Source organism: Betta splendens, chromosome 8 (assembly GCF_900634795.4).
Source record: "Betta splendens chromosome 8, fBetSpl5.4, whole genome shotgun sequence".
NCBI classification, from domain to species: domain Eukaryota; kingdom Metazoa; phylum Chordata; class Actinopteri; order Anabantiformes; family Osphronemidae; genus Betta; species Betta splendens.
Genome location: NC_040888.2, coordinates 13,364,330 through 13,386,868, shown reverse-complemented (window position 1 = coordinate 13,386,868; position 22,539 = coordinate 13,364,330). Strand labels below are relative to the sequence as shown.

Sequence of the window (22,539 nt, the reverse complement as noted above, 5' to 3'; positions counted from 1 at the left end):
ATTAATTTCTTGTTAATGTGAACACTCTGAAAGATCATAAACCAACTATTTGTGATGTGTTTATGTCTCAGGGTGTGTCGGAGACTCAGTTTTGGCAGCACCACAGAAAGATGTTTTACTCTTTGTTGAATGATTTACAGTGTTTGTTGTTGGCATCCCCTGCGTGACTCCAGGACTTTTAGCAGAAAAACACTAAGACACTGCTGACAAGGAGACAAAGTGGGGCCGAGATATGCAGCACAAAACACAAACTTCAGTCAACAAACACCAACAAACCATATCAGTGTGACAAAATCAACAAGATGAAACCTGAGAAGGACCTCAAACTTGAGCTAAACCTTCTCAGACATCTTAGTTTAGTTTTATTCGATCCATTACCTGTAGATGTGCAGATTAAGTAACTAACACACTGAAACATATTTACTTTCTCCATGTTGTTTGGGCTGAAAGGCTGCATTTCAGGTTGAGGCTGAAACTCTCACTAGTGACAGGTGAGTGATGGCTGGTGTCAAAGAACCAACAAGGTGTCAGCTTTAGAAACGGGCTCGCCAACATTCGAGGTTTTAGAATCGCTATTCACTGCAAGTGAAGCGCAGCCGTTTCCCCGTTCTCATTTAGCCTCAATGCTGTGAAATGCAGTGCTCAGGGTGTGATCGGCTCACTTTATCCGCGGCGATGATAAACGCGAGGCGGTGAGCTGGGCGTGTGGTCCGACAATGGCTGGAATGAGAAGAGGTGGTCACAGAAAGGTGCAAATGAATGAGCACTGACAAGACAAACCTCCAGTTTCAAGGCTGAGGGACTGTTCTTGGTTTGCAGAGTTGACAGAGAGTTCACATCTGGTTATTAAAGACTAACTTAAAAGCATAACATGTTTCACTTGAGCTTCAGTTCACAATTCATTATAGAATGTTCCTGTGATGGTCCAGAGGCAACAAAACCCCAACTACTAAAACCATCATTTCCATGTGTCACAGATTAGGTTTTTATGCTGGAATGAAGACGTTGGTCATCAGCAAACAAATCAGTGAAGCCAAAAAGTAATTTGAACCTAAACAGCCTCAAAATCTCATTCACACCACGTATTGAATAGTACTTGAGGATTGGTGCATTTGTGTCTGTGCGCAAATGACTACTGCTTCATATTTTAAAGCTGTTGCTTGTAGTGGACAGAAATTCAGACAAAGTGAAAGTGAGTGAAAACAAGGCTCTACAGTGACAGACACTGGATTCAGTGTAGGAGGTGGGCAGAAAATGACAGATTGGGGAGATGTGGGTCAGAGAGTACAAGTCAAAGTTCCATCACTAACACACCCAGCATTCATGCAACGCAGAATAATCGATATGTTGAAGTGCAGTTTACATTGTTTTCATCGTCATCTTCAGTGTTTCTGTGTTTTTGCCCGCTGATATGTTCTCTTCCTGTTTAAAACAAGCAAACGTGGTTATTTTATTTTAATGAAAATTGCACAGGAAGAGATGAAACCTTGAACTTTGAAAGCGTTGGTGACCATAAAGTTGGTAACTGTGCTATTATCACTCATTTATGTTGCTCATTAGGTCTAAAGATACAGTGACCTGACCTTTATCAAAGCTTTCATTAACGCTTTACTACACTCTGAGACAAATACACCTGCAGCCGCAATTATTCTAATAACAATAATAAAAGGCAAGTACCGAGGTTGGTTTGAAGGCCACATTTTTCCCCCGACCATCCCCTGGTCACACCCAGGACGACGTCCTGGGCGCATACCTTTCTACCTCGGCCTTTGTCTCAATGTTTGTGTGTTGAATGATTGATAACTGGCTTTGACTGGCGCAGGTTTAAATAGGACGCGTGAGCCTGTGGCTCCTCACTCTCTTCTCTGCATCGCCTCCAGCAACAGCTGAAAGGACAACATCCATCATGGCCTTTACCTCTCGCTCTTCCACCAAGTCAGTGAGGACCTCCACTGGGAGCTCTGGTGGCTCCATGATCGGCCTCGGCGGCGGTGGGCGGCTGTCATCGATGAGAGCCGGCAGCGTGTACGGCGGAGCAGGAGGCTACGACGTCCGCATCTCCTCGGCCTCCTCCTCTGGTGGCCGCATCTCTTACAGCGTGTCCGGTTTGGAGGACGGCCTCATCGGCAATGAGAAGTTCACCATGCAGAACCTCAACGACCGCCTGGCAACGTATCTGGCCAAAGTACGCTCCCTGGAGAAGGCCAACGCCGAGCTGGAGCTGAAAATCAGGCAGTTCATAGAAAGCAAGGCTGGTCCCGCCGCCAGGGACCACACCGCCTCTTTTGCCACGATTTCCGAAATCACGGGCAAGGTATGCACGCATGCATGTGATGAGCAGAGCAAGGAAGGCAGAAATAGCACCAGATGTTTTCTGGTGCTATTATTCAGTCAAACTAACATTGCCACAATGTGGATAGAGTGGATTTGTGGGTTCTGGTGCTAACATGTGAACTAGTGCTGGTACTGAACCCTTTGCCGTTCCCCAGATTCAGAACGCCATCAAGGTCAACGGAGCCGTGAACCTGAGCATCGACAACGCCCGCCTGGCCGCCGATGATTTCAGGATGAAGTGAGTCTGTCTCCATCCCATAGTTACACATAACAGTTGAAAAGAAAACACCAGCTACACTATATATACCTGGGTCCTGTAATCTGTGCTAAGAGACTCAAAGCAGCATCCAACCAGCACATTATCCTCCTGCAGGTATGAGAATGAGCTGGCGATGCGCCAGTCGGTTGAGGCTGATATCGCTGGGTTGAAGAAAGCCCTGGGCGACCTGAACCTGACCAAGAGCGACCTGAGCATGCAGATTGAAGGTCTGAAGGAGGAGCTGCTCTTCCTCAAGAAGAACCACGGGGAGGTCAGTACAACATGAACACGAGAAGCTTGCGAGAGGCAGGTTAGGACGTGAACAACACAGCTGAAGTCTGGAGTTATTCTCTTCCTAATGTTTGTTGTTCTTTGTTTGAAGGACCTGCTGGCGATGCGAGCTCAGATGAGCGGTCAGGTTCACGTGGAGGTAGACGCCGCTCCCTCACAAGACCTCACCAAGATCATGGCTGAGATCAGGGAGCACTACGAGACTGTCGCCGCCAAGAACCAGAGGGATCTGGAGGGCTGGTTCCTGTCCAAGGTAAACCTATTAGCCCACATTCTGTACAGGCCATATTCATGCTGAGCTCATTGGAACCGTCTTTATGTGCCGTGCAGACGGAGGCTCTGAGCAAAGAGGTGGTCACTCAGACAGCCTCACTGCAGACCACCAGGACGGAGGTCACAGAGGTCAAACGCTCCCTGCAGTCTCTGGAGATCGAGCTACAGTCAGCGCTGAGCATGGTGAGGGTCACATGATCCCCGATACTCTGAGCGATTTGATGTCGTAAGAGATGAAAAACTTTTTTGGTTCATTTTTGTCTTCAGAAAGCAGCAATGGAAGTGACTCTCGCAGAGACACAGAATCGCTATGGAGCACAGCTGTCCAGATACCAGCTGCAGGTGGGGGAGCGCTGCTTCCACAGTCTTAGGCTGTTTGCTTTTTGCAGTACATTTCGCTGAAGACCTGAACCTATGAATGTTCTCGACCGCCAGGTGACGTCTCTGGAGGAGCAGCTGGTGCAGCTGAGGGCCGACCTGGAGCGCCAGGGACACGAGTACAATATACTGCTGGACATCAAGACCAGGCTGGAGCTGGAGATCGCTGAGTACAGGAGGCTGCTGGACGGAGAGACCATCCACAGGTGAGACCCAGCGGCACCGGGTCATCGGTGTGGGGAGAGTTAGTGGCCTAGTAATTTATGTTCTATTGATTCTTCTTGACAGCACCAACACCTCATCCAGCACGACCACCACCAAGCGTGTGATGACGGTGGTGGAGGAGGTTGTCGATGGGAAGGTGGTGTCGTCTACGTCTTCCACGTCGTCCTCCTCCTTCCAGTCCCGCTGAGCTGCAGCTGATGACAGCAGGCAGTCCTTTTTGATGGATCATCATTGTCACTGTTCACTGATGTTGACCAGACAATAAAACGAGAGTCCAAATAAATACTGAGTGGGTGTTGTGCAGATCATGAACTAAGAAAAAGTCTTGTGTTGGAAGGTTGGATACAAAGAGCAGAAGCGAGAGAGGAATTCAGAGGTCAAAGGTTAAACTGAGCCTTATCATTAGAGATAAAAAAGAGAGGTGCAGGGCTTAAAACGTTGAATGATGTAGTAATAATGAGGTATCCTGATACTACAGTACAGCCACACCTTCAACCTGTACAGTCTCATGGAGCAGCTGCAGCTCACAGCCCGTGGGCCAAGTGTCAGGAAGATATATTCCAACATGACCTGCTGGGAATTTTGGCACTGGCATGAGATTACGTTCAGCTTTACTACTGTAGCATCGCGCCCTGTGAAACAGTGCCAACATAGTGGAATGTAGTTCAGCCAGTCCAGCCTGTGCAAAGAGGAGCATACACACATGAACAGATGCTTAAAAAGCAGATGGCAGAGGGGAAAAGGTGAAGCGCTGTAAAACAGATGGGAATGGAAGCAGAGACCACAAAACCAAACCAAAAAACATTTTGTCAGTTAACAATTCAAAAATGAATACAGCAACTATCTATACCTGATTATATCTGTAGGTGGATATTCTAGGTTTGCAAATCTTTAGTCTGAAGGGTGTCGCAGCAACAAGAGGAATGAGTTCAGACTCCTCAGGACGCTGCCACAGGCTAATTAGCCTTTAGCAACAGCGTTTGTCATGAAAGACTCAGTATTTTGCAACCTGCACGAGTTGTAGTCAATAAAGCATCAATTTGTGCTGAACTGTACTGTACTTTTTTAAAATCCCTCAGTTATTGCAGCCCATTTTAATGTGCTCCAACACAATCAGTCAAACAAGGTGATAGTGCTGCTCCCTTGTGGTGGGCAGCACCAGTGAACATGGATTCATTTCTCATCTGTTGCGGTTGTTTTCTGATGTTTTTCATTGACCTTTTAAAACTTTTCCGCCCTTTTAACCGTGTAACTGGTTTGCTGTCATTTAGAGCGTTCATGCTTCAACCTGCACGCTGCTTCTTGCCCAAGATCAGGAAAGACTTTATTTTCCTCCATCATCATAGATATAACCCCCCCCCCCCCACACACACACACACACACACACACACCACCACCCCTTCATTTACCTTCTTTGATTTTGATTTTTCATGCACAGCAAAGATTGATTAGTTCCGAAAAAATAAATTTGAGAGCGTTGATGCTGGTTTATTTGTGCAGGTTAACAAAGTGCAGTCAAGCAGAAAAACAGAAATCATTCTCACTGTCATCACTGTTCTGCAGGGAAAAAGCTCATCATCATCGCAGCCTGAGGGAAACTCAGTAATTGTACTCAGTAACGGACCTTGTGCTGACTTGTATCACCTCCATAAAGATTCTGCTTAAAGCGAACATTTAGAAACCGTGGGGTTCTTATATTTTAATCTCACAAAACAGTGAGAAACAAGTGTTTCCCACAGTGAAGAGCATTACTGGAACTTAAAAAAAGCCAAAAGTCCCCTCCTCACTAGTAATCAAGTGGCTCTTTAGATTCACTGGAGCTAAAATGCCACATTTACTGTTTTGGGAAACCTACCAGTATTCGGAAGAACTTTACATTGTTATTAATGTTTCTAAAGATAATTGAAGGTTACAGACAAAACCTGAAAGGTTCCTTACTGCAACCTAAACTCTGGACAAACTTATTCAGATACCTTGACTGTAGCTTGCGTGGCTGATAACAATGGAGACAATGCTGGTGCACAGATGCATAGATTAACATATTAGTTTTCAGATTTTATGAAATTTTAAATTGAAATGTTACAGTTATTAACTGAGAAACATATGGCCATATGTATTTGTAGGTCAACAGATAGTGAGGAGAAATTCTGATGAGGTTTAGTGGGTTCTAATATTACAGGCACCCTATATGAAATGTTCTGTAAGAGGGCCAGCCCATAACGTAACCCACACCAGTACAATTGCATCAGTATATTGTAGAATCATGCTCTATCTAAAGATTCTACAAAAACAATAACCTTATAAAAGCAGAAATCACAACAGAGTGTCTGTTTTGAAAAGAAATTGGAAGGAATTAGATTTTAGTGTACTTAAAAAGTGGCTACCTGATGATGATGGGAATTCAGGAAACTGCATCCCTTAATAAAGAATTCCAAAGAACATTTAAAGTGTCTCATTTTGCATTGAAAATGTACTTAGATTCATCAAAAGGCCAATGTCAGAGAACCTGATGATAAAATATAATGGATGAGAATGAAGAGGTTTTAGAAGCTGGTGGTGGAAGCTGGAAGGAAGACAAGCACTGACAAGACAATTAAAACAACTGGATTCCCCTTGAGAATTCCTCATGAACAGAACACTGATTGGGGGAAACGGAGGGAATATTTACCACTCAGATGTGATGACAGATAGAATAAAGGGACTTCTGACAGTTTGAGAAGCAGGAAGCAGGAAATGCTAAAGCAGATTTAACACAAAATGTCTTCTTCTTGGGTTAGAAAAAGAAGATCTTCCTCATTGAAGTGTTTCCAACACCATCCAACGCCAAATCTGACTGACCTGATAAAACTGACCTTTTTTTGCTCAGTATAATCCATGGTTGTGCCTCCAATAAAGGTCATAGGTCAAATTAGCAAATACCGTAAAACAGGAGTGTTCAACCCTGGTCCTGGAGAGGTGTGTTCAGTCACTCAGCAGCTAACTGACACACCTGAACAAGGTGATCAGCAGAGAGTTGGAAAACCAGGAGGACAGTAAGGGGGTCTCAGTCTCCCAGTAAATCTTTTCATTCAGGGTGCAAACCCAATGGTACATTAACACACTTAGGCTCTCATTTTCTGAAACATTCTTATAAATTGCATATTGAATATATATTGATATATATTGTGGAATATATAAATCATGGGTCTCAAACCGGTTCCATTGAGGGCCGGTGTTCCTGCTGTTTTTCCAGCTCTCTCTGCTGATCACTTTGATCAGGTGTGTCAGTTGGCTTTTCCTGCTTGTCGTTCACTGAACACACCTGGTCAAGGTGATCAGTAGGAGCTGGGGCAGGGACAGCGGCCCTCAATGGAACCGGTTTGCGACCCCTGATATAAATGACTGACTGGGGGCTGCAGCCTTAATTTAAATGTTCCCACTTTTCTAAACTGCACAGAACCATCTGCAGTAGGAGTATGACCATTGAACGCCGTCAAAAATGCAGCTGCCTGAGGTCTAAGCAGGGATTTTACTACTTCTACCACCTTCATAGAATTGATGCTTCCTTAAATTACCCTAAACCATCAGCAGATAAAGAAATTAAATCCCATGTTTTATAACTCTAAAAACAGGTTTTTACAGATGTTTTATGAACCAGGTAACTGGCAGAGAGCTGTGTGGTGTGTTCTTGGCTTGTTAAAAAAGCCTCGTTTTCAACAAGCCAAGAACTGTGATCTAGTTGTCAAGTGCTGATTTGCTTATTTAAGTCAATTGATAAACCGTATTTCTTTTAATGCACTATTTGAAACATCAGAGCCGATGATTTGTAGGTATTCACTGTTTCAGCCTCCAGCGATGAGATGCATTTTTAGCAGCAGTAGGAAAAAAGCACAGCCTGACATGTGCTATTTAATTAATGTTCTGCCTCTCCTCCACCTCAGGCCAGATGTGAGGCCTCTGCTGCTACGTTAACTCTACTCTCAACCTGCAAACACATGATGCGGCCGTCTTTACGTTCTTCTCCCGATCATATTGGAACTCCAGCAGCAGTGTAGAAACACATTTAGGTGGGATGTCAAAAAGCAGATGGATTCTAAGCTGAATTGATGCTGAAAACAAGTCAATGACAGTATCATCATCTTCTACAGCTTAAAGGTCAAAAAGGTCGGAGGCTTGCTGAGGAGCTGTCAGTCACACAGGTCACCAGTCCACCACAGGGCCACATTCCTCATACTCACACGGGCAATTTAAAATCAATAACCCAGGTTTTACACTGAGTGTGGAGAGAATGTTTTTAAAATATGGAGCAATGCCATCTTACAGCTAGTATGTCGCTGTTGTTTATCCGAGATTTATCCGATTCTATGTCAGGTGTTTACTCAGTTCGGTCGTGACACAAAGAAAACAAAAGGACAAACCTCATTGTTGTTGCTGATTGGCACATGGTTTATGAAGCCTAAGCTGCACTTAGATAAGGTGTGGTCACACATTTGGAGGTTAGAAAGTCACTAGAAAAAAGCCTGAGGGCACCACAAATAAATGACAGCACGCAAGAGAGCTGTTGAGTAACCCTGCCACAATTTGTAATATATTGCTCTTGGGCAAGAGAGTAAATTTACAGTTGCCCTGACTATATTTCATTTCGCCACTGCATTACACTCAATGCATCTGCAGTGTTTTATGCAAAATTTTGCATGACTTAAAAAAAAAAAAAGAAAAATAGTGTTGGTGCTAAAATCAAGAACTAGAATATTCACACACTAGCAGCATTTTAAAACGATTTCACAAATAGGACAATGATTGCACAACAAGATGTGCCTGAGGTCATGACCCGAGCCTTTTAACTTTAAGAACAGCAAAGACAAAAGCTGGTGTTTTGTTTCTAACTGCAGGTATAAAGTGCATATAGAAGCAATTGGCACATAGAGGACATACAGTACCTGCATGCACTCAGCCAGGGCACTGGCACAACACCTCTACCTGCAGGTGAAATAGTCCGCATAGGAGCGTTTAATATGCATACCTGCACATACACACATGCAGAACTATACCTGGCTGCAAATCACGTCCATCATCATCAGTCCTGAACTGGCTGCAGGGCTGAGGCTGGTGCATGAGGAAGCAGAGCACTCCCCATCAATCAGATCCCCAACATTCCTTCATCAGCATGAAGATTGCTGCCAGCGCAACAGATGAACTCTTCAAACCTGACGGATTGTAATGTCCATCAAAAATCACTATGGATATGCGTCAAACTTTTAAAAGGCCTCCTGCAAAACCCTATGGTCACAACTAGTGGTCGGAGTATAGGGAGAAACACAAACACACACACAGGTCATCACATCACTAAGTTTATGAAACAATCCTGCTCCTATATGGCACTGGAGCCCCCTGGAGGTGCAGGTTACCATGACGATACAACAAACCAGCTCTTATGTTTCTCCCTCTCCATCTCCCAGGGGCGTTTTCCCACAGCGCACAGTTCAACTGAAGTATGACACTGTCAGGTGATAGATGAGAGCTTGGTGCCAGAAGGCATTTCAGCTGCATCCCTGACACTGTGAGCTCTTTGTACAGATAAAAAAAACAACATACACAGAGTTATATAACACCTATATGTGCTACAACCCAGAAATACCAGGGGAGTGGCAGAAAGGACCTCTTTAAGTGCTTACATTTCATGCAACTCTATATTTGAATTATGCAGCTTTTTCAGAAAAAAAGTACAAAAGCTTGAAGATAATTATAGTTAAAGTATATAATTATATAGAGCTAGAGCAAAGGGGGTGTTAATTTGGTCCTTAACTTGTGAGCCACTTTGTTTGGGGGATTTTAGAGGGGAATTGTCTCAAATGATGCTGATTTGACACTAAATATATGCAAAATGTGGTTAAATTCAAAGATTTCAAACAACCAGATTTAATATGAGAAGCTTGAATAAATTAGTTTTATATAAATCAAATGCAGGGCAAATACATTCTTAAAAATAATGTGAGGAGTTGCATTATGTCCTCATGGGTGTGGACCAGCAACCCCACCCCTCACCTGCAGCAGGTCAGCCCACCTGAGCATATGTATAAAGACGCAACTGAAGCGTCTCTCCTCACTTCTCTCCTCTTCTACTCTCTCCACCGGAGAAGACAGGCTGACAGACACCTATTCATCTTCCTTAACTCCATCAGCATGACGACGTTTAGCTCACGTAGCTCCTTCAGCAGTAGCCGAGCATCCTTCGGCAGTGGCTTGAGCTCAATGAGCTTGTCTGGGGGTGTTGGTGGTGTCAGGGCTTCCCAGGCCAGCAGGAGCTTCTCTGCAAGCAGTGGTGGCTTTGGTGGTGGAGCTGGATTCGGTGGTGGAGCTGGATTCGGCGGTGGAGCCGGATTCGGTGGTGGATCCGGATTCGGTGGTGGATCCGGATTCGGTGGTGGAGCTGGATTCGGTGGTGGAGCAGCAGCAGATGACAGCCTGATCGGCAACGAGAAGTTCACCATGCAGAACCTGAATGACCGCCTGGCATCCTACCTTGCCAAGGTGGCAGCGCTGGAGAAGGCCAACGCTGAGCTGGAGTTGAAGATCAGACAGTTCTTGGAAGGCAAGTCTGGCCCTGCCAGCAGGGACCACAGTGCCTTCTACGCCACCATCGCTGAGCTTCAGGCCAAGGTAAGGAACAGGGGAGACAACAGGAAGGAAACCTGTCTGTGTGCAAGACAAAAAGTCAAAGTTGCATTTAAGAGCTAGTCAATTAAAAAATCGTTGTTGTAACAATCTCAGTCTCTCTTGATTACAGGTGTAATGTTTCAAGTTAAGGCTGTCGGAAAAAAATAGCTAAACAATAATAAATAAACTGCTTTGAACAACCTTAAGGCTAAAAGGTTCATGTAACCATGGCAGCGCTTATCTTCTACTCAGCTTGTGGGAAAAGGAAAATGCAATTGAAAACTTGGCACCAAAGAGGAAATCCGGTAGCGTGAGGCATGCAAATCACGACTGTCATAAATCGGATGGGAAATTTTGTAAAACTAGTTTGGCCGCGCCTGTGCGTAAGTGATCCTAGTGAAGCTGCCACACCTAAAAACCCTCAGATCACACAGACCACCGGTTGGATAAATATATTTTCCTAAGTAAACATCATTTGAGCATAGATTCCTCTGCGTGTGTTTTCAGATTCTGGATGCTATCACTGCCAAGGGCAGTGTGCTACTGAGCATTGACAACGCCAAGCTGGCCCACGACGACTTCAGGATCAAGTCAGTCATATCTCCTAACTACTGTTATTTAGATTCCTAAAGAATTCTAAATCAATTACTATGTGGGTCAACACGTTTGTCTCAGAAAGTCTGAAAAAGGCTGTTACCAAGCTGTGTGTCTGTAACATCAGATGTTGCATCACTCTCTAGTGGCTGCTGCAGAAATTGCAACTGAAATAGAATAAGAATAAGAATAACGACATTGTGAGCCCAAAGTAAACCATCTTTCATTCAGCAGGTATGAGAATGAGGTGGCGATGCGTCAATCAGTGGAGGCTGACATCGCTGGGCTGAAGGTGCTGCTGGGAGAGCTGGGCTTGGCCAAGACTGACCTGACTCTGCAGATCGACAGCCTGACAGATGAGCTGGCCTCCATGAAGAGGAACCACGAGGAGGTACCAAGATCTTCATTCTAAACTACGGCACACTGCCGACCACTGAGGTCACGGGTTACTCTCTCATGCTGTGTGACCGACTCTGATCTCTCTTCTTGCAGGACCTGTTGGCCCAGCGCACGCATGTGTCTGGTCAGGTGAACGTGGAGGTGGACGCCGCTCCTCAGGAGGACCTCACCAAGGTCATGGAGGAGATCAGAGAACACTATGAGGCTGTTGCCGCCAAGGGCAAAAAAGAGTTGGAGACCTGGTTCCACGCCAAGGTAGGAAAAGCTGCCTTCTGACACTGACGTCCACAGCAACAGTGTAGAGATTTTATTCCTTCTGTGGTGACATTCTTCTGTCCTATTGCTCTCAGTCTGAGGCCATAACCAAGGAGGTAGAAGCCACCGAGGTCACACTGAAATCGACAACCACAGAGGTGAAGGACGTGAAGAGCCAGCTTCAGAGTCTGCAGATTGAGCTCCAGTCACAGCTCAGCATGGTGAGAACAATAATGAACCTACGGAAGGTTTCTTATGGTCTAGTTGTGATGATCGTCTCATCTGAATCTGCTTTCTCCCTCTAGAAAGCGTCTCTTGAATCTACACTATCTGAAATTCAGAGCCGCTACGGCATGAAACTGAGCGGATTCCAGAATCAGGTGAGTGTCGAGAAATGTGTGTGTGTCGGGGGGGTGTAGTGCAGTATCAGTAAAGTATCAGTACTGAGACAAGTTTCCACGTGTCGCTGTGCAGGTGGTCAGCCTTGAAGGTCAGCTGGTGCAGCTGAGGGCTGACCTGGAGAGGCAGGGACAGGAGTATCAAGTGCTACTGGACATCAAGACCAGACTTGAGAAGGAGATTGAAGAGTACAGGAGGCTGCTTGACGGAGAGGGGTAAGGGATTAGAGACCCAGTCCAGTGTAAATGTTAACAGGCTTAAACCTGCTCTGCTTCAGGAAGAGTCAAGCACTAAACCCTGCCTCTTACGTCTCTCAGAGCTTCCATCTCATCATCCGGGTCCTCATCCCTGTCCTCATCCTCCAGCACCACCACCACCACCACAGTCATCACGAAGGTCATTGAGGAGACAAGCTGAACCTCATCTCTCTGATGATGGGTGCAGCCGACTCTCAGCCTATCGCCTGTCTGCATGCCGAGTCACCTCCAGCTCCACTTCACAGATTCCTTCTTCCTTTTCTGCTGAATTACACCATGAGTGAAAGGAGAGTAACATCCTTGTTTGTCTGGTCTGGGGTTCAAACTTCTGCCTAGTGCTTCAAGGAATAAAAGTCACCTAAGCTCAACAAGTGTCTGAATGTTTATAGGAAAAGGTCTTCAGCTGCATCACCCATGTTTCTCAATAAATCCATCAAAAACTGACCCAAAAACCTTATTAGACGATTTATTTAATATTTAGCTTTCTAAATATCAGAGACCCCATCATCCTTTAGCACATACTGCTTTTAGTTCTCATGCTGCATTCCCATCATTTCACAGATTCCCACATTGATGACTTTCAAGCACATGGGACGGTTTTAGGATTACCCTCATTTGATAATTTACATTCTGTGGACAAACATTAAAACCCACTAAATTTGGGCCTCAGTTTAAAAAAAACAGCACCAAATATGCAAAGAGACTTCCATTAGATTTTTTAATAATTCATTTCCAGTACAAGATGTTGCATCAACTTAACCTTTTTTGCAGTTTTTTAAAATAATGTCATGTTTTTTGAAGAATGACATTATTAGATTTGTACACAGTGAGCGATCTGGACAGGAAGGGGGACATGGGAGATTGTGGGTTCCTTTGTGCTGATGTGTTTGGTCCTGTTGGAGCCCAATGATACTGAAAAGTAGAGTTTTTGAAGTAATAATACTGGAAATATTTTTAATTGTGCTACAAAACAATGAAATGTGGAATCAGCTGATTATCAAACAACAAAAAGATCTTTTGATTAATCAATACAGGGCAAAAAATAAAAAAAATAAGCAAAACAATAGAATCAAGTTTTTAACAAAACAGTAACAGAGTGGGTGCATGGGAGTACCCACAGCTCTATGTAGAATACTAGCATACTGGCAGCTGACTCAATACTGACTCAATATACTGACTCAACCACGAAAGGGTACTCACACAATGTTGGCAAACAACTGAGACAAAATAAAGTACAGTAATGGAGGAATCTACCAGGACCCCGTTCACCAAAAACATTTAAAAGGGGATCCAAAAGCATATTAAATCTACAATTGATGAGGATGAGGTCTGGGGTAACACCTTTAATGAAGTCAAAAGTTCTTTGATTTTGAAAAGTGAATCTTATTCAAAATAAGAAACCAAAAACTGGTGTTTCATTTGTGCTTCACACTAAAACCATTCTGGGACTTGAATGTATATTTTCATCAGCCACACTTCTATTACAGCTCAAATTGGGTGCGCTGACATTTTTCATGTAACCACCATTTTCATGCCAACAGTGTTTAACGTCAACATGACCTTCTATCACATCAGTTATAAACTTCAACTTCAGTACAGCTCATTTCACTGTCATCAATAATTTGTCTGATTATGTTCAATCAGTAATAAATGAGAAGCAGTGGTAAATACTCAACATGTAAACTTAACCTACTTGGCTCTGACACATTGAGGAACTATTTAATACTTTGAATGTTTAGGCTTTAACAAACAAAAAGATTTTGTTAATTTACAGTGTTTTTCAAATTCAGAATGCAAGCATTTGGTCAAACAACAAAACCCTGCAAATGATTGACAATAATTTAGAAAGCATACCTATTAGCCCGACATTTTGCCAAAGAGCAAAAATCAAACTAGGAAACCAAATTCTAAATTTCAACAGCTCTGAACTCTGAAGGAAACTGAAAGACGGAGATTACAGTGGCTCAGACGTGTCTAAACAGCTGAATTTGTTTAGTTTTGTGGACAATTCATGTGCTTCAATGACTACACAAAAAGTTGCGTAACACTTAAGTCACTTTACACGCCGAAACAAACAAGCAACATCTAAAAGACCCCAAACCAACAAAAATCAAAGAAGCAGCAAGTTCAAATCGGAATGGTGATTGAACATTAGGCTTCAATTGGGGTAGGAAACGTTTTTTATCTCAGACACAACTTTTATATTTTGTGCTTTATGTATATTTAATACATAACATCTTTTACATAACATTTAAATACACTACATTAAAGTGTATTTTCCAATGTTGAAAAGATCATACCAACATGTGAACACATATGCTGAGGTAATGCCTTTAAAAAATTGCGCAACAATTTTAACGGACTTTGAGGAAAAAAAAAACTTGTAGCTTCTTGATTGTTAACAGTAAACGGGGCCCTGGACACTCAGGAGCTGCTGGCCTGTTTCAGTAAAAAACACTTTAAGTAATCAAACTTGGTCACTGAAATAGTTGTGCTTGTGTATCACTAAATACTCCAAAAATAAGTACTGGTACTTGGTCCTCAGAGGGAAACTCTACACGCAATAACAGTTAAAACAGACCAGTTGAAAAATATCTACAAGCCCCTCAGTATCACACCGCCCCCAGACACACAGTACATGTACAAACGCGCACACACGCACACTCACATACAGACACTTGCATAAGAGCAAATCAGTCAAAGTCCTCCCTGCCCACATATATAATGCAAAAGAGCACAAAAGGTATGAAAATGTAAGAAAAAATTCATAAAGGAAACAAATTTATATAGTATTTATAAAAAAAGGAATAATACTTTGTTTTTCCGAGAGGTTAAAGGGTATGGAGGTTCTTTTAGCTACTGTCACTGCCCATGGTGCTGCTGCTGCTGCTGCTGGTGCTGGCTGTGTCCACTCGCTCTCGTTTGTGGATTTGCTCATGTGCTTTGAGGTGACCAGACTGGCTAAAAGTCTTCCCACACTGGGGGCAGGCGTACGGCCTCTCCCCCGTGTGGATCTGCTGATGAGCCTTTAGGTGCCCGAGGCGGCCGAAGCTCTTCCCACACTGTGTACAGCCAAACGGCCGCTCCCCTGTGTGGATCTTCTCGTGGGTTTTTAACACGCCAGAGTTGCTGAAAGTCTTTCCACACTGTGAACAGGTGAAAGGTTTCTCACCTGTGTGGATCTGCACGTGGTTGCGATAGCTGGTTTCCTTAGTGAAGCTCTTGCCGCAGTGCTGGCAGCAGTAGGGCCTCTCACCTGTGTGACTCAGCTGATGAGCCTTCAGCTCTTTAGACTGGCCAAAGCTCTTCCCACAGGTGACGCATATAAATGGACGCTCACCAGTGTGCAGGCGCTGGTGTGAGCGCAGATCGTCAGCCTTGGTGAAGCCTTTGGGGCAGTGAGCGCACACGTATGGCTTCTGACCGGTGTGAATTAGCTGGTGTCGTTTAAGGTTCCCTGCCTGGCCAAAGCTCTTGCCACACTGCGAGCAGGTGTAAGGTCGCTCCCCGGTGTGGATGCGTTGGTGGGTTTTCAGGTTTCCCAGTGTGCTGAAGTTCTTCCCACACTGTGTACAAGAGAACGGCTTCTCCCCCTGCATGTTACGAGGTTTCCTCACTGTAGGATTCTGGGTTTTGGTTGTGATGGCCAGAGTCCCACTTCCCCCACTCTGCCCAGTTACTGCCACCGACTGCGTTGCAGACGTCTTCCCATCTTCAGCTGCCTGCAGTTCATACAGGTTGCCACTTCCAAACTCAGGGTCTAGTTTTCCCATGCCATCTATCAGTAGGGTGTCGGGTCGGAGTTTGTTGAGCTCTGTGCGGAGCTCTGCCATGTGGATGGACTCCAGGCCATTGTGCTGCATGTGAACTGACATTGTGTTAGACTCAAGGTATTCAGACTTCAGGCAGCCCAGCTCTGTGGTGTAGTAACACTGCAGGTCCACGTGGTGGTCTGACTTGATGTACTCCAACGTGTCTGTCACCTACAACAAGAAAACAGGTAGCATAATAAGATGGGGTGTTATTTTGAGATGCTGACTGGAACCTTTAACACTGCTTGTTATTGGCAATTTATTTTGCAGGGTTTAGCACTGCTAATGTCTAAATGAATGTAAGAGACAAGTCACAATACAAAGAGACTAAAACACAAGCTTTAGTGTAATACAGCACAGATTTAAAAAAAGATAATAAAGTTCCAAATATTTAATCCACTCTCATATTTAAATATAGCAAAGGAAAACAAAGTTCAGTGTTTTAGGGAGAAGGTTGTGTGTGTTAATCAGCTCAGGTGTAAGCAGTTATACTTAAATGGATTTGCAGCAAGCAGTTAATGATCTTAAGGTCTGGAAACGCACTGAGCTCAGCAGGAACAGATCATCAATCATGATTCTATTCTGACACAAGCTGTACAGCAGGATACATCCCGGTGAATGGATATTACATTTTGGTAGTTGGGAAAAGAAAACACACAACTAAAATGTATACTTCAAAATGTGGGCTGTCATTTGTGTAAAAATCACGTTTGAACCATGTTTGTGGTTTGGGTTCAGATTTGAACAAATTACATGTCAATTCAGAGTAACTTAGTACTTCACCATAGTGGCATTTTACCAAACAACGACGACAACAGAATTTAATGAGTTGAATCAGAGTCCATCCTAACTACTACATCTTGACAGCTTATTGTACCTGCATTGCATGATAAGCAGTATTTAATATTGTTGGCTGGCTACTGATTAGCTCATTCAAAAAATGTAAACAGTTAATGGTTACAATTCTAGTAAGAGAGCAGGCCTTTTTCACTCACTCCACTTGTTGTGATCTAAATAGAAATCTGTAAAACTTCAGTCAATTAGTAGTTTATTAATCCAGGCAACCACATATGCAATAACCAGACATTATGATGCATTTAATATGTTTACAACTTAATATTTTGACTATATTAAAAAGGGACTAGTCTGCTTAAGTCTTTTGCCAACGGTCTAAATCAACTAGAATAAATATCAGTGGATGGGATGTGCGTGTGACACCATCACTGCATAGTGTGATTTAATAGTGTTCACTGTCAAAGCTGCTATGAGTGTTTTAGAGAACACTGCTTTTGACAGAGCTTTGAGGATAATTTATTTTTTTGTCTTTCAAACACCAGCTAACTTTGAGTGGCAGCAAAAGGAAGTGAGAAAGGTGGAGTGAGAAAGGGAAATAGCACAAAATGTATCTGGAGGGAGAAAAAAAAGCAGACTCAGGAACAGACTGGTTGAAAAAGTCAGTTGGTCTTTAACATGTTGTGTACAGACAGTAGGACCTAGGTTGATGTTGATGGTTGATGTGTTTGCCTGGTCTCCCTGTGCCTGCATGGGTGATTTCTAGGTGCTTTGACTTAGTATCATCATCTAAAAGTTCAAAAAAAACTTTGCATTGAGATGAGAAAAAAAATCTTACAGATTGTGATAGAATACCCTGACATGTTGTGTACCCGTGGAGTTGTGCAGCTCATTCCATTGTAAAAACATTACATGGGAAGCCATAGTGACCTGCACTGCAAACTAAAATGAATGAGGATTTGCTTTTATACTGAACTTCACCTGTAGAAAGATAAAATACATCTTTGGAACCTTATTAGCAGCAAAAGATCTAGATGACAGGTATTTTCCAGAAAATGTTTGAGTAATTGTTTCATGTGTCAAAGGGAATACTTTACCTGGGAAATGTAGTCAAACACAGAACTAGGTTCATAATGTGACTTGTAGTCCAGCTCTGTCACATCTGCATGGTGGAATGGCCCCAAGTGATGGTCGTCATGGTGACCATGATGCTCAGACTTGATGTAATCAAGGCCGCTTATCTCCATCTTGATCTGGTCATGACCCAGCTCAGCAGTGGACAGTGGCTGGATCTCAGACAGATCAACGGTGCGGATGGGCTCTAGATCTCCATCTTCGGGCTCGCTTTTCACACATGGTAGCATCACTAATGGCTCAGCGATCTCTGCTGCCAGCGAGCTCAGCGTGGGTGTTGGGCAGTCGGAGGAGAGGAGGGCCAGTGTGGGTGTTGGTGCTGCTGTGACGTGACCTGAACAACAGTCAACTTGCAGAGAGGGGTCCAAAGGTGGGGGAGGAGAGCCACAGTCAGAGGCCAAGCTGAGGCTCAAACACTCAGTTTCTAAGTCTGTCATGATGAACAATGGAGGCAATACTTCACTCCTAAATCTTCTCAGAAATACTTTGATGTACTTCTATGATTAAAGTCTTATTCTTAAATCCCAAGTTTTTCCTCTACTGTTGAGAAATGTATCTATCCTATGAGAGGAGGGGCTGTGAGGTAGAGTATGTCCCTCAGGCCCTCCTCTGGAAGTCCAACAACTGCCTGTGGAGGTCAGTAAGGGAAACAGTGTCACCACCCAAACCTGACTGGACCCGACCTAGAAAATGAAAGGTGAGATTAGAGTGAGGTTTAAGAATTGTATTTGATATTTCTTTTACATTGTTTATTCTATACTAGCCATTCAGCCTGTGCAACAATGAGAATCTTGTTCACCCACAACATGCTCACACATGCTCACACTGAAAGTAACATGAAACCTATGGTCAGTTTGTCCAGGGAAATTTCGAAGAAAGTTCATACAAATAAGGAGGCTATATCATCAACAATGTCAAGAGAAAGGCAGAATCGCTTTCTGTAAAACAGTCCACTATTGAGCCCCCTGTAACAGTGAAGTAATACTAAACCATAAACACTTTTGACTAGTAGTAACTACTAGTGAATGAACATGAAACCCTTCTTGAAGTGCTGACTGTGTTTTGACATTAAGGTTTAAAATAATATACAGTTGAGACAACACTATTGTTAGCTGTGATTCTGCCTTTTGATCGCAATATATCATTTATACAGTATAAATATTTCTGGATTCAGATTTTTAATAAATTCAGTTCTCTCATCTCTAAATAAAGATGCCCAGAATTTGAAATACGTAGCTGCCAATAGCTATTTCATACATACAAATATCTAAAAGATATCACAACACTAGCTACATGTCAACATATAACTTATATATACACACACATCTTAATGAGGTTTTATTTGATCAGCAACCTTAATTGGAAAACTCATTAACTGGTGCAAAACCTCAGGTCCTGATTTTATTCACTCAAACACATCCTTGTTGTTGTGCACATAAATCTTCCTTTGTTGTAATATGGAAATGTAAACCATTTTTAGAAGCACTTAATGTAGTGCCATATACAAACTAGACTAGAATGTTTATATTGCATCCTGTCTTTAAAAGTATTGTAGCAACTCCTGCCTTTCTGTGTCTGCCCTGTCACAGACAAGCCATCTGGGGTTTACCTTGCCCTGAGTATGCATAAGGAATTACTTTCATCATTATGCCCCCCCATCTGTCAAGTCCAAAGAAATCAAATAAGTGGCATAAAAATCTGAGACAACACTTTGTTCAACAGTAACATTACAAGTGATCAGCATTCTTTGGTTTAAATGTGTGCAAGAACACGCTTTTCTTAATTTAAATGTGGTTTTCCTGCACCGATATTGCACGTTTGATGTCTAATGTTCGTGCAAACACTACACAACAAAGTTAAGCGACTACATTACTGTAATGTAGGACGTCTATAGGCTGCAGGGCCTTCCCGCACACACTAAAGAAAGTTTGGACGAGCCTGGCTGGTATCAGCCCTGGCAGTCCTTGATGTCTAAGTACAAGTGTGCACTTTTTCAAAAGCAGACCCAAAACTTATTTAGTGGTAAAACATGCAGCCTGATGTCTAACCGCTCGACTCAACCACCGCAGCTCAGAGTTCACAGTGAAGTTTCTCTGGCTGAGATTACCTGTCTCTTGAAAAACTCAGGTAGCCTTTTCAACTCGCCACGCAGCCTCAGCACAAACTGTCTGAAAGAATCTGGAGGTAATTTATTTTTCGCTGGATGTTTCTGCCCGCTTCATAACAACACTGCATCCTTCCTTTTGTGCGCGTCAACTTTTTGTTTTCGCGATGCTTGCGGGCGGGGTTTGAACCCGAAATAATGGGAGGAATTGCATTTAAACGCGCTTTTCTGGTATACAAAGACAGGGCAGGGTGCCATGACTAGCTAGCTAGCAGAGCTAGCCAGTGGCCATCTTGTTTATCACACTAACGTCGTTTGCAGACTGCTAAGCTAACTAGCGGGGCTAGCTGGCGTTAGCATGGGAGAAAGTGTAGCGGGGAGGAGAGGCAGCAGAGGGGGGGAGCAGCGGTTGGTTAACCTCCTCCGCGGTCTTGTGCACTTTTTGCATTTAGCACGGTGACTGGGCGCAGCGGGGAGCGGCTGTCAGCTCTGACACAAAAGAGACCAAGTGTGTCAAATTATAAAATCTGTGCGGCGGCCGACGGCGACACTCGCGGTCATTATCTGTCAGAAAGCGGTGCAGCCCGTTAAAAAGGCAGGAAACCGAGCGAAGCGGCGCAGCACCGAGCTGCGAGGAGGAAAATGTAGCAGCGGAGCGGCGAAGGCGGTTAATAACGGGGGACATAGCAATACGGTACCTGCGGGTGGTCCGCTTCATGGCTGGCTGTCTGCCTCGGTTCGGCTCCGCTGCCCGTCACTTGTAGCTAACTCCACCGGACCCGCCACGTCCACCACGGCAGAACAACCCGCCGCCTCTCCTCTCCTCCCTCTATCACTGACTAATTCCGCTCTCTCCTTTCCTTCCCTCCTTCTTACCTTCCTTTCCTTCCTCCTTCCTCTCTCGCTTCTTTCCCCATTCAGTACTCCTTTCCTCTGTCCTTCTTTCTTTCCTTCTTGCCTGCCTGCTCAGTGCTCGCTCGTGCACATATCAGTTCAAGCGGGTATGTAGGTAACTACGGTAACGGTAGTAGTAGGTGGGTACTGTGTTCAGCGTCGCGCGCACAGCGGGTACGCGCTCTCGACATTGTTATAGAATCACCATCACTCAGGTTCCATTAGTTTTTGTGTGTTTGGGTTTTTTTTAACTCCACGCGCCCATTGTAGTCTAATATGTTGTGAATGAACAAGTTTCACGCGCCCCGCAGAGCTGGGTCAATGCGGTCAAGTGACAGTTTACTGACGTCAGTTTAGGACGGACAGTGGTGTGTGTGCAGATCACGAAAAGTGTTCTCAAAGTACGTTTTAAATGGCATTTATATTATTTATTATATTTATATTTTTATGGTTGTCTTTACTTTTTTTCGGGTTCAGACACAGGCCAGTTGGGAAAATGGGCCCCTTGCCCTTTCATAAATGAATTGATATTTTTTTGCAAGCATTTTAGAAAATATTTAGACCCATTTAATTTTCTGATCAGAAATGGTCAGAAATCAATATATACATAAATGGATAAAATATGTTATTACTAATGAGGGACCTTGGGCAAGTTCTTTATCCAAATACAGAGGTATGGATCAATTTTTATTTCTAGAAGTATTAACTATAAAATCTACGTTCTAAGCAACACTTAACAGTAGTCCATCGCTGCCCCATCACAGTATGTAGTTGCAGTCACACTCCTTATTGTTCACTTCCTTATCTTTTGCCATTTTTAAAAAAAGAACTGTAGCTTCATCACGTTTCTTGCCTGGTCTTTGTTCTGTTCTCTTCTGCAAACACGATTTGCTATGACAATTTTCTGCATCTGTTTCACCCACCAGGCTGTTTGACACAAGTCAAAGCTAAGTCATATCAGTCATATCAATCAGTTTTCTCTGTATGGTCAAATGGGGAGAGGACAAGCTGTCATTTCCAGATCATGCGATATTCTGGCCAGGTTCTAAGTGTCCACAACATCCAATTAACTGACATGAAGAAAATAAAAACACTTACATAAAAGGAGTAAATAAAATCTGTGTTTTAAACATTTATTGGTCTTGTTTGACACTAAAAAGCCTTTTTATTAGCACATGACCATGGTAGACACTTGGAACTTGGCTTAAACGACATTCTGACAGTGTGGCTGTGACCAACACAGGGAAAAACAGCCAAAGACATCAGTGAATATTCACTATTTTGCTGGTTAATGATGTAAAAGTTGGCAATAATTTACTCAAAGCTGGCATTGGTCATAAAAAAGTCAAACGGAAACACAGTGTGTTGGACTGTCTCTCACTCTTATCACTTAATTCAGTACTTTATTTTTGAATAGCAAACTCAGACCTGGTTTTGGTAGAAAAGAATAGGGCACATTAATGACAAGTGTTGCAATAAGTCCAAACACCATCATAAACTTTC

The 22,539-nt window shown here is 43.5% G+C and overlaps 3 protein-coding genes across 4 annotated transcripts; 2 read left to right on the top strand and 1 right to left on the bottom strand.

Moving 5' to 3' along the window:
- The first annotated feature begins 1,843 nt into the window (after positions 1–1,843).
- LOC114860915 (keratin, type I cytoskeletal 13-like) lies at positions 1,844–4,070 on the top strand. Its single transcript, XM_029159817.3, has 8 exons — positions 1,844–2,314; positions 2,490–2,572; positions 2,708–2,864; positions 2,976–3,137; positions 3,215–3,340; positions 3,425–3,499; positions 3,593–3,741; positions 3,824–4,070. Exons 1-8 carry the CDS (start codon positions 1,907–1,909, stop codon positions 3,945–3,947), a joined length of 1,284 nt encoding a protein of 427 aa, XP_029015650.2. The 5' UTR covers positions 1,844–1,906; the 3' UTR covers positions 3,948–4,070.
- A 5,786-nt stretch (positions 4,071–9,856) lies between these two features.
- LOC121202394 (keratin, type I cytoskeletal 13-like) lies at positions 9,857–12,671 on the top strand. The gene is made up of 8 exons (XM_041071924.2): positions 9,857–10,399; positions 10,904–10,986; positions 11,225–11,381; positions 11,483–11,644; positions 11,740–11,865; positions 11,950–12,024; positions 12,119–12,258; positions 12,361–12,671. The coding sequence occupies exons 1-8, from the start codon at positions 9,923–9,925 to the stop codon at positions 12,458–12,460; spliced, it is 1,320 nt and encodes a 439-aa protein (XP_040927858.1). The 5' UTR covers positions 9,857–9,922; the 3' UTR covers positions 12,461–12,671.
- On the bottom strand, positions 12,448–21,198 carry si:dkeyp-113d7.1 (uncharacterized protein LOC407709 homolog). 2 transcript variants are annotated; one of them, XM_029159975.3, is made up of 3 exons: positions 20,841–21,198; positions 18,002–18,721; positions 12,448–16,283 (listed from the first exon to the last, which is right to left on the bottom strand). In XM_029159975.3, exons 2-3 carry the CDS (start codon positions 18,473–18,475, stop codon positions 15,153–15,155), a joined length of 1,605 nt encoding a protein of 534 aa, XP_029015808.1. In that variant the 5' UTR covers positions 18,476–18,721; positions 20,841–21,198; the 3' UTR covers positions 12,448–15,152. The 2 variants fall into 2 exon arrangements, with proteins under 2 accessions (XP_029015808.1, XP_029015809.1); XM_029159976.3 differs by having other exon boundaries at positions 21,019–21,198.
- Between the last annotated feature and the right edge of the window lie 1,341 nt (positions 21,199–22,539).

Coding starts and splice junctions, on each gene's coding strand:
- LOC114860915 (XM_029159817.3), top strand. CDS start 1,907: ATGGCCTTTACCTCTCGCTCTTCCACCAAGTCAGTGAGGACCTCCACT. Junction 2,573..2,707: donor GCCGATGATTTCAGGATGAA/GTGAGTCTGTCT, acceptor ATCCTCCTGCAG/GTATGAGAATGAGCTGGCGA. Junction 3,742..3,823: donor GACGGAGAGACCATCCACAG/GTGAGACCCAGC, acceptor TCTTCTTGACAG/CACCAACACCTCATCCAGCA.
- LOC121202394 (XM_041071924.2), top strand. CDS start 9,923: ATGACGACGTTTAGCTCACGTAGCTCCTTCAGCAGTAGCCGAGCATCC. Junction 11,382..11,482: donor TGAAGAGGAACCACGAGGAG/GTACCAAGATCT, acceptor CTCTTCTTGCAG/GACCTGTTGGCCCAGCGCAC. Junction 11,866..11,949: donor TCCAGTCACAGCTCAGCATG/GTGAGAACAATA, acceptor TTCTCCCTCTAG/AAAGCGTCTCTTGAATCTAC.
- si:dkeyp-113d7.1 (XM_029159975.3), bottom strand. CDS start 18,475: ATGACAGACTTAGAAACTGAGTGTTTGAGCCTCAGCTTGGCCTCTGAC. Junction 16,284..18,001: donor TGTTTGACTACATTTCCCAG/GTAAAGTATTCC, acceptor TTCTTGTTGTAG/GTGACAGACACGTTGGAGTA.